At 32.1% G+C, this 11,726-nt stretch overlaps 1 protein-coding gene across 1 annotated transcript; it reads right to left on the reverse strand.

Moving 5' to 3' along the window:
- Positions 1–7,705: 7,705 nt before the first annotated feature.
- LOC111396628 (probable NADH dehydrogenase [ubiquinone] 1 alpha subcomplex subunit 5, mitochondrial) lies at positions 7,706–11,038 on the reverse strand. Its single transcript, XM_023023055.1, has 2 exons — positions 10,618–11,038; positions 7,706–8,213 (listed from the first exon to the last, which is right to left on the reverse strand). The coding sequence occupies exons 1-2, from the start codon at positions 10,934–10,936 to the stop codon at positions 8,002–8,004; spliced, it is 531 nt and encodes a 176-aa protein (XP_022878823.1). The 5' UTR covers positions 10,937–11,038; the 3' UTR covers positions 7,706–8,001.
- Between the last annotated feature and the right edge of the window lie 688 nt (positions 11,039–11,726).

An 11,726-nucleotide genomic window follows, 5' to 3' on the forward strand; every position in this document is an offset into this window, starting at 1 on the left:
ATCGTTAAGCGTATTAATTTCATGCTATATGTAAAAAATATTTGTACCTAACATAATTATTATGTTTATCAGGTATTGTGATATTATCAATCTCATATGCAATTTCACAAGGAGGGTGACTTTGTTTAATATTATTTTTTTCTAATTGCAGTTCTCTATTTTTACACGGAATTACTTTTATAATGGTGCATGGATACAAATCCCAAAATTAAAATTTAATGCTTTCAAAATGGCTTTATAGTTATACCAAACTATTAGAGTTTTTGTACATTTTGGAAAATTTAGAATTTTCCATAAAGTTCAGTTATTCGCTTTAGTTAACTAACAATGCGTAAATGTGTAATGTATATATAAATAAATAGAAAGTGTGACTTCAACGAAGACAATTTATCGGTGGTCAATTTTCGTCGCTATTACCGACAAAATAATTGAATAACCGACTGACAATAAATAATAACTCCTTTTATTTTTCGATCAAGGATATTTTACTATCGAGGTATTTATCAACGGGAATCTTCCATTGATAAATGAAAGTGAGATACAAAATATGAGCTAAATGAAAGTGAGGCGTTTTTTTAACTACAAATTACGTGTAAATCATGTACGATTTTATATTTATACACCGACTGAGATTTAAATGAAAGAGGTACAACTCATGTGCAAGTCATCGAGACTTGGAAAGTCAATGAGAGGACAATCCACGAAGGTCAAATTTGTAATGTTAGAACTACTTATATTCACAATATAATTTTTATTAATCATATTACATTTTAATTGTATTTAAAATCTTCAATTAGTTTTATTTATTATAATATGTATATCTCTAATTTTTTTTTCCAATGTACTGTTCATGTAATTACATGGGATTGTAGTTCTTCTCTTTCTTGAAATTCATTTGAAAACCATGTAAAGGCTCTCAACCTAAAGGTTAGTCTTTGGGTATATGAGTTATTGTTTCGCAGTAGTAATTCTGTCAAGTTCTTTTGTTTGTCAAAAATTGAATTCCTATCTTACATTTTATTTTTGTCATTTTGGTTGAACTTATCTTTTTAAGTTTCATAAAAGATTGTATCCTCCTCTATGCACGAATTTCTCTCCATAAAACTATGAGGGAAATACTAGGAGTTTGTTTCATTTCTATTTCAATTAATGCACACGTCTCTTCATAAATCCTCACACTTAACATACTAACATTACTTTAAAAAAAATGGCAACTAGTAATGATAGAAAGTTGGAAATGTTTTGGGTCAACTATTTAAGCATAATTAATTACTCGTAAATTTCATATGAAAGTAAGTTTTGAACAATTATATTAGCATGTTATTATTTGTGGGTGATACTAGATATCGGATAATAATAAGATGAAAAATGTTTATAAGTTGACTTTCTGCATCCAATATGTACTTTTTTATATATAATAATATTATTTATCATTTTGACAATTGATATTAAAAGTGATAAGTGCAATTAAATGTAAGTACATATTCAGTGTCATCTAAACATGATAATATATGATTATGATTACACATAGCATTACTCTTTTTTATAAGTGAAAATTATGTTTGGCTACGCATGCTTCCCGATATTCCAACTATATTACTAACATTTCAATATGAATAATACTATATGTGCGAAATGAGGATTATTCTTATTTAATATGGTTGGTGTTATGAAGTGCAATTCTGCTATGCGTACAGAAAAAGTGTTGTCAGAATTGCTACAAAACACACATTGACAGTTTTCAATTGAATAATGGCCCAAAAAAATAAAAATAAAAAGAGACCAAACATATGTTGCACAGTAGTACTGGAGAAATTCTAGCAGCAATTCCTCTGTACAAGGGGAATTGCGGAAGTGAAATAATAAGGTTATATAAATTATAAATGTGTGAATATGAGACCTATTTCATTTATTGACTCTATAATTTAATGTCATCTCACGTGATGATCAACCATGGTTTACGCCGATTCCATTTGTCTTTAAATAAAATACTCCCGCAATATTGACTCAGTAAGTAAATATGACCCATTTGATTTCACATCCCCAAACCCACCGTTCACGCCCCAGACATAGTAGAACTCAATCCCTGAGCAAAACATCCTCTCTTGAAAATGTTATTTTTCAAGAAATGAGAAGTGGTCAAGCAAGTAGCATTTGTGAATTTTACTGTTAATATTAATATTTAACTTTAAAAAATAAAATTCAAACATTTTTAAGAATTGAGAAGTGGTCAAGCAAGTAGTATTTGTTAAATTTATGGTTAAAATTAATATTCGACCTAAAAAAAAAAATTAAGCAAAAATCCAAATAAAAAAAAGGCTTAATATCACCTAAATTTTTTTTTTTTTTTTTTTTTTTTTAATTTCCAGCGTCATCTATCTTAGAACATTATCATGAAACCCTAACCCATATTTGAAAATAACATTTCTTTATATACTAAAATAAAATAAAATGTTGTGCCTACCAACCATGTTCACGAGCTTATTTTTTAATACTAGATCAAGTCGAGATGTGATACGTTTTCTTTCTAAATTATAAAAAAAAAAAAAAAAAAAATGGTTCAAAAATTCAAAAACAATCTGGACATAGTCATTCTCAATTTTGGTTTCTAATTTATTTTTTGAAACCCAACAAGAAACTCCAATTTTGATTCGATTTTGGTTCAAAAAGTTCGATTTCAATTAAAATGTGATACCTACAAAAAAAAGTAAAAAATAAAAAAAATAAAAGGGAAACAAGAAAAATTATCTCTCCCTCCCTCTATATGAAAATTGGTTAGAGACTCAGGGCAGTTAATTGTAATGCAAGTCCGTTCAAAGGCAAGAAACTAAACTCTTAAATTATAAAATCGCATAAGCAATATATTTCAATTTCCTACAATTACATTCTCTTGACTTGTCATCTTTGTGTCTCACCCCATCGGACTCGAATAATTAGTCCAAATTAAAATGATAGTTTCACCCTTCTAATTATTATCTCATCAAAGCAAGCTTTTGTTAAGCAATTTCTTTGTGTTACAATCATGATATTAGATTCGATTTCCTCGAAATACTAAGCTCAAATTTAAATTGTTTACTAAAGAAAAACTCAAGTGGACTCATTAACCTCTTGAACAAGGTGACGATTTTTCAAATGCACATACATGCTTACTACTTCAATTCATGTCAGTTCCAAATGTATCGATGCATTTGATTCTTTAATTTGATCTTGCTTATGGGCACAATAAAGAGTATCGAGTTCACGAATAGAAATCACTATCCCATAATGGATTAAGGTATTCCTAGGCTAGTCAAGTGCAAATTATTTTTTGCTCACAAATAAATTAATTCTTACACACAATCATGCTATATAAATTAATCTGTACATTTGGTCATGTCTGATACTCTCTAAGGTATGCTCGATGTTCTTGTATCAATACTTTCGTAGAACTTTCTCATGATCAAGACAAATAATACCCATTCAATATAGTATCTTAAATTGTGTGACTTGTCATGCATTTTCGTCAATATTTTAAAAATTGATTCGAATTTTGGCCTGAAAAAGGGAGAAGGTCAACGGGTCGAATTGGGGTGTAACTGAGATTGACCCGATTAGTTTTAAAAATTTCAAAATAAATAAATTTACAAAAAGGAAAAAACGATAAATAATATTAAAGTGTAAACTAAGTTGGCCAAAAGGCCCAATAACTGCATAACTTGTTATAGATACATGGCCCATGAATGCAAACCCTAGTGTTTGAGCATCTTCCTCACGGTGTCATATCAAAATTTTGGTGGCTCGTGGCTGTTAAAATTCTTGCTAGCGCCTTTACTCTCAAATCTCGAACCCTCACACATCAAAATTTATTCACTCGTGCACAATTGCATCATCCAAAGTATGAGCATCGATATAAGTGAACTTTTTTCTTTCATCGTAATTAAATTTTTTATTTAGCGGAGCTACTGTAGTTTTGTTCGATCGAAAAAAGTAGGGGTTGCAATCATCATGTTACTCTCAATTTTTTTCCCAAAAAAATGACTTGACAAACTAGTAAAAATAATAATCGGTTTACGATTTTAGGATAAAATTGGTAGGTTATCGATTTTTACACTAATTTGTTCCTAATCAATTTTATCACTATGACCGGACCGAATTTTGATCTAATTCCCAATTTTTTCGATCCTGTCCGATTTTCACAACTCGATTCTCATGCTTTCCACATGATCTTCAAAACCCTTAGCTAGTAAGATCTTGGTAAATGGAACAACGTCTCAACTGCAAACATTTCACAGGGACTATCTCTTTAAAGAGATTATAATTCCGCTTTATATGCCTTTCCTTTGATGACTTCTATGCTGCTTTACATTTGTCATTGTCCCACTCTTATCGCAGAGTAACATCAAGTGTTGAGCTGATGCAGGTTCAACTTCTTCTAAGTCTACGAGTTATTTTTAGAGGAACAGAGTTCTAAAATAGTAATTTTTTTTTGGAGAATTTGTGGTTAAAAAATGTCAAAACTTTTAGGTTTAAGTATATATGATTGAAAATAAATTTTAAAAAATATATATATATTATTTTGATGATTGTCAAACAAAGGCTTAGCGACAGTGATTCTGAAGGAAATTTGGAGGACCGAAAGAGTACATCTAAATATGCATTTTATACCGAGTTGTACTGCTGTTACTTGGTCATTGAAAAAGCAACTCATAATCATATAGTCGACAATTGAAGCTAAGTTCATAGCTGCAACTTCTCGTACTCATCAAGCTTTTGGACAAGAAGAAAACTTGAAGTATTATGCTGCACACAAAGGGAGGCTACCAAGATATTTTGTGACAACAGTTCAACTATTAAATTATCGAAAAATCCCGTGTCACATGAAAGGAGCAAAAATATAGGAGTTGTGTTACACTTACAAACATGGTTTACAAAGTAGGTTGACAAAATAATATCCACACAAATCATTTCAGAAGCCGGTTTTTAAATCATTTGAAATCAATGACCTGGATTTTGTCAACATATCTTTTGTCAACCAACTTTGTAAGAGAACTTTGTACGAGTAGAATTATTGAAAATATAGACATCAGATTTCACTTTCTACGTGATCTTACTAAAGATGGTGTGGTGGAACTGGTCCAACGTCAAAGTCAGGAGCAGATAGCTAACATATTGCCCAAAAACATTGAAGCTGGAGGCTTTCTTGAAGATTCTCAACCTGCTTGGAGTTAAATTAAATTCATGTGCATCTTCAGTTTACGAGAGGATGTTAAAGTGTTAATTATAGTAATTTGTGTTTCAGTTGAATAATCCGTAAATTTTTGGAAAATTAGCTAGACTTTGAATAGGTCTTTTGGAACATTCTTTAGGAGAATCTCGAGAAGTCCGTGTTTGTTATTCATGGGACGGGATATGCTACACAAACAGGCCTAAAAACAAATTCAAAAACAGAGAGGACATGTGTCGAAACATGGTTGGATAGTTTGAAAAATGAAAAAATCAAACACCAACCAGCAGCTGCCAAGTCAGTCTGTCTTTTTGTTTCCTGTCTTTGAGCATGAACATACATCATTATTGAGCTAACAATCCCATTGTTGGGGTTTCGGTCAGCCTCCCTATTGTTTTAGCAAAACTCTTAAACACTAAATCGATCACGAATCTGGGTCGGATTGCTGGGTACAAATAAAAATCCTCCCAACCTAGTTAATAATATTGGACCCATAATTTGTCTAAACTCTAAGAAATCGAATTGCACAAATATTTTAATTTTCTTCCTTTTTAGTCTTTCTCTGTTTTATTTTATGTAATTGGATTTCTTAGCTTCTTGAAAATTTTTTATTCTCTCTTTGTCAAGTAGTAACGTGTTAAGTATATGTATCAAAAGGACCTATGTCGAAATATTTATTAAACGTGTGACCCGAACGGTTTCATTTACGAAATATTCAAATTATAATGGATGATTTTGAGTATTGAAATGTATGAACCGACCAACTCAATTTTCAACCTACTTTTGAGTGAATTTGCTTTTGGGTTCTTGTAGCAGTTTGGTACCTTGTTTTGCGATCACCAATTAATCATGCTTCAGGAGTAATATTGCTATCCTTGTGTGATTAATTTGGTTTGAATTGAAATGCGATATAATCCATTTAGCGGATCTTACGACCAAGTTCTTCAATTTATTTTAAAATTTAACAAATCATGAAATTTATTTTCTAACACTTATTTTATCTGTCTAATTAAAGATTACTTAAAATTATATAAACTAAAAGAAGTCCGATTTTTTTAATTTATTCCCTACTAACACATCTATAAAAAAATTCAAAATTTGAAACTCAATTTGAAATCGATTGACAAATTATAAGATTAAACTTGAATACGCTAAAATATTAGTCTGTGCATCATTTTATTTTCGAGATCCATTATGAACTTATTCACCAATTTTATTTTATTTTTTCTGCAAAATGTATTAGTTTTATTGGTAAACCTTCACTTGTGGTGGAGGAAGATTGTGGTTACAATCTATTACGAAAAGCGAAAAGAGGGCAAATTACATTTATATAAGCAAATGCAACCAATTGTAGAAACTGGGAAACTAGAGATCAATTCTAAAAAATTTGAATGACCTTGAGATCCAATACGCGCTAAAGAATCAGCCGCTTGATTTGCTTCGCGATAAATATGTGATATATTAATAGATATAACTTGAGCAAGCTCTAATATATCCTCCCAAATAAGTCGAATAGCCCAAGGTATAGTGACATGATGATGAAACCAATGAACCAACACGCTAAAATCCGTTTATATAGCAATCCTTTCCATGCGAAGAGCATAACATATTTGAAGGCCTATCTTAAAAGCTGATACCTCCGCTAAAGTGTTAGTACCAACCCCAAGAGATTGATAGAACCTAAAAATTACCTTTCCCTGCCACTCCCGAAGCAAACCACCATAACGAGTACTTTGACGAGTAACTCAACTAAGCATGCCGATTTATTGTCACTGTTCTCACTAATCTATGTGATCTTTCACATTATCCAATAAAATTATCGCATATATGTTTATTTATTAAGCAATGTAACATTTGCTCTACTACCACATAAGATTTTTATTTTTTTTAAATCATTGTGGGTATTCATGCGAGGTTACGTGTACCTCGACTAATTCCACGAAATCCTGAAGTTTACAGCCTCGTACTTACTTCAGTGGCCTTGAGATGACTTGAATTGATGATCATTGGAGAGCAAATCCAAAGTCTGATCACTAATAAATAATGAATAGCATTATTCAATTTTAAATTAGTTAGCTATTACTCCAAGACTGTTAATGTGTGATTAGATGTTTAAAATAGTTAAGCAAGAGACTCCATAGATATATAGTTGAATCTCACAAAATATTCATACGATGCACTTTCAAAACTAAAGTACCAAACATATTAGTAATAACTTCCTCGGGTATATATAAAAATCGAATCCATTTGATTCCTGAAAAAGATTATTAATCTTTTACTTTTCGAGGAATCTTTAATCCGTATTGTGAATAACTGATTTTCTCAATCTTTTCGATCTTGGTTCCATAGGAACAAGACGGAAAGATTGTGGATATTTTTTATACGAATTAAAGATACAAGTCAGTATTCAGTACCTAGTTGATGACATATGATACATTGATTTAGCGGTGTAAAATATACCAGATCGAGCATAAATCAATCCATCCAATAAAAAGACCTTAGTCACACAAAAAGGGTATTACTTTATTGCAATATATGTATGGTTTGTTTTCACTAGGATGCTAAGATAAACATAAACTAAATCAATCATCATAAACCCAAGTCCACTAGAAATTATTAACTAAAACTTGAGCTCTCTCATTGGTACCCTTAATCCCAAAGAAACGCCGATCAAACAAGTATTAGAAAAGCATAAACAAGAGACGCCAAACATATCATCAAAACCCCAGATTCAGAGTTCTAAGTGAAAACCTTGGAGTTGGTCGATTAGCACAACAACTAATGGGAACAGAAGGGCACTATTTTGATTGTGATTCACCGGCAGTAATTGCAGGCTCGTCCTTCTTTGAAACAGCATCCTCTAAAGTGCCAGTATTAACAGCCTCCAATGTCTTATAGAACTCCTCAGGAAGAGGACCGGGTCGATGCAGGGGGATATGCTTAGGCACTGGAGCGTCATTCTCAATAACTTCACATTCATAATCGTCTGGAACACCCCATGGGTTCCACTCTGCACCAAATTTAAAGAAATTCACCATCAAAACTTGGTGAGTAATATTTGGCCGCAGCAGTTAAAAGATTACAAATGCTAGACAACTTCAACAGAGTCTCTGAAATTGCCTTAAGACAGATAAAGACTAACAAAAAAATCATCAGGTTTCGGTTCATAATTCATTTTATAACATTTTAGAACATTCTCCAGCGGTTAACCCACTTTAGGCATCTTTCTTCTCAAGGTTGTGCAGAATTCAATGTCTCTTTACAAAGAGTTGAAGGAGAGATGCACACAAACAACAAAGACTTAATCCACCAACCTAACAAGAGGATAAACAAACAATAGGACAGTGTGAAGTTTACTGACAAACATTTATTAGTAGATTAAAAGCAAAATTGGATTAACAAAAGGTAACTGAGCTAAATTTACTCATTAAGTATAGTTCCGATAACTACAAAACTTCATGGAACATATTATGTAATTGTTTGAGTTTGGGACAGGAAAAATACCTGGTCCAGCAAAAGTTCATTCAAAAAGTTTTTGTTTCAGCATCAACCTAGATAAGGATGCTGTCGGAGAGCCAAATGGCTTGAATGTAACACTAACTCATTGACATAATTCAATTCCCAAGAACTTATAAGAGAAATAAAGCACCAAAGGAAGAGCGAGAGTAAATGAAATGATAGAGAGCAATAAGCAACTATAAATAAATTCTTGTCTATACAATCTTCCTCCAAGAGAAATTGTAAATGAGGGAGCTTGATAGTTCCCAACATATAAAGAAGCATGCCAAAACCCAGAACTAGATATATTTTAACTCATAAGACATGACTACATTAAACCCCAAATTTTTTTGATTGTTCATACAGGCCAATTGAGCTGAAATTAGGCGACTAGCATCCATAATAAGTTTGAAGGGCTATTACTTCCACCGATAAATAGTATCAGCTCTCAACAAAATTCTTTTCATTCAAAGCCAAGTTTCCATTAGCTGTTGGACTCCAGGACTTAAAATACAAATGGGAAACATATATAACGTAACTAAACCCAGCAAATGCTCACAATTGCAGGCATATTTTAAAACCTCTAACTTTCTAAAAGAGAAGGAAAGTTCTACCTTTCCCACTTCTAGTGAATGATAATCTTAAAAACTAATATTGTGTTTCATTTGAAAGAAATTCAGATTTCCAGCTTTGGAAAAATCAATTCCAATTTGAGTATGATTATGTCCAAAGTAGAGGTGCAAAGCCCTAATTCTATGAGAACAAACGAAAACACGGGCTTAGGTAGATGTCTAATTTTCTTCACATTTCACTCTTGCACCCATAAAAAACATTGGAGATAGTCATCTCATTTAAAGGGGGAAAAAAGAGGTTCACTTAAAACCATTTTTCTCTATTGCCCCAGGCTCCAAATAATTTTGACTGGACTGTATCATAATTCATAAGCATGATCAAAAGATTTGTTCAACATCCAATGTTCCTGGTTCAAAAAGTCGTTAATTTAGTTGAAATTAGCATTCAGCATTAAGCATGAATGTCCATTCACCAAGACTACATTGTGGCCTTTACAACCTTGTTCAACAGAGGAGTGTACGTTCAAACTTGTAAATTTCTACAGGTAGATGTAAGAAACATTTGTAACTGCACTCTTAGGATCCTTATGGTCAATGGATCCAACGAACGATGGAAATCCTGGGAAAATAGTTCCTCGTGTTTGATTCAAAGCAAAGGGCAGACCACTGAGTGCAAAAAAAAAAAAAATAATAATAATAATAAATAAATAAATAAATAAATCAAGGGATGACTTTCACAAGTCAAATGTTATTGTTCTTCAGCTCTTCAGGAAACTGTTAACGCCAACTGTTTTCGAACTTAATTTCGAGTATTTTGGTAGGGGAAAGACAAGCAGAATCAAATTTCACATAGCCACCTGTTTTCCTTTTCCTTTGAAATCCGGGATCCAAATAAAGACTTAGAAAACTACTTTGTACTGAAGTTCACAAAACACAGTTAGAAGTAGACAGAGCTTGTAACTCTAGATCACCTATCTCAAAAACCAACAAAATGTGGATGGTTTGACGCGGATCATCAAATTTCTTGTTTTCCATAAACAATAAAGAGAAATTTTAGTTTTCTAAGAATTCGAATTCATGAAAAACCAATTTGAATTCTGTGGATTTTTCCCCGTCACAATTCTAGGACCTTAAATTCAATAATACAGACACAAACCAGGCTCATAGCTAGATTGTTTGCCTCACATTTCGCTCCTTCCTTGATAAAATTATAAAAAATAACACAATTAATTGTCACTCAATATAAGCAATTAGGGGGGGAAAACCAACAGAAAAAAAAGGGCACTTCTTTTGAAAAAAATTGGAAACAAACTAATGTCAATTAGGTTTGAAATGGCTGCAGACCTATCATGTGACCGATTAGCTTGAGCTCATCCTGGGCTTCTTCAATCAGCTCCTCGACCTGGCCGCATCCTAAGCGTTTCTCGATGGTCTCCCAGTCTTCTTCCTCCTGGCAGACCTTTAAGCGATGGCGCGTGAAGCTCTCAACGGCTTTACGGTATCCTTCATCCTCGGGCACGGCCTTGATCTCCGTTAAGGTTTTGTTGTAGAGGCCGATAAGCACCTCACGGGCGTTGGGCACCACGTCGAGACCGACTATCCCCGTGGTCTCCTTCACTTTCGCCATCATCATTAGCGGCCGCGCCACCCTCCTTAGAAACATTTTTCCGCCGGAAATCGGATTCCTTGCTTCGACTCGGTTGTTTAACTCGCAGACTTCTGATATTTTTATGGGAAAATTAGGCCCAGTGACTGTTAAAGTAACTAAGCCCCCGTTAGCCCCAATTTGACAGAGAGAGTGTATTTTTAAACAGTGAAGTTTTGGAAAATGTATAATTAAAAAGTAAAAAAAAAATCGATTTTTATGTAGAATTATTTTATTGGAAAATATGTAATTAAAAATAAATTTTAAAAAAATAAATTTTTGAAAAAAGGGGATCAAACACGGGCTAAATTGAATATTACCCCTTCAAAACAAAAGTGAAAATTACAGCAATTAATATATATAAAGATCCTATTTAAAAAATGATAGGTTAGATTCAGGGGCGTACTAAGACATTTTATATTATGGGATCAAAAATTAAAATATATTTTTTGTAATGACATAATATTAATAAAAATAAGCCAAATATACTACTACAATTATAGTCTACGCATCTTGATACTTTGAAAATTTCGTATAATTATATCATTATCAATATTATCAAATGAATTTTACTACTTGTATAATTTTGTTTATCATCTCATTGACAAATGTTGAGCCCACAATGGGTATACCAAGTTGAATGTAGAAAGTAAATAAATTGAAATAAAATTCAAATTCAATCTAAGATGTAAATGAAATTCAAATTTAATTCGAAAATAATATAAATTACATTTGATTTAATGATCCAATTTTTTTCTACATCATTTATCCATGTAAAATTTGCTAATAAAACGATATAAATTATATT

Source organism: Olea europaea, chromosome 1 (assembly GCF_002742605.1).
Source record: "Olea europaea var. sylvestris chromosome 1, O_europaea_v1, whole genome shotgun sequence".
Classification (NCBI taxonomy): Eukaryota; Viridiplantae; Streptophyta; class Magnoliopsida; order Lamiales; family Oleaceae; genus Olea; species Olea europaea.

Excerpts from the sequence above, each read along its gene's own strand:
- LOC111396628 (XM_023023055.1), bottom strand. The coding sequence starts at position 10,936 with ATGTTTCTAAGGAGGGTGGCGCGGCCGCTAATGATGATGGCGAAAGTG. Across the intron at positions 8,214-10,617 it reads GCTAATCGGTCACATGATAG|AGTGGAACCCATGGGGTGTT; the intron begins GTCTGCAGCCAT and ends AATTTGGTGCAG.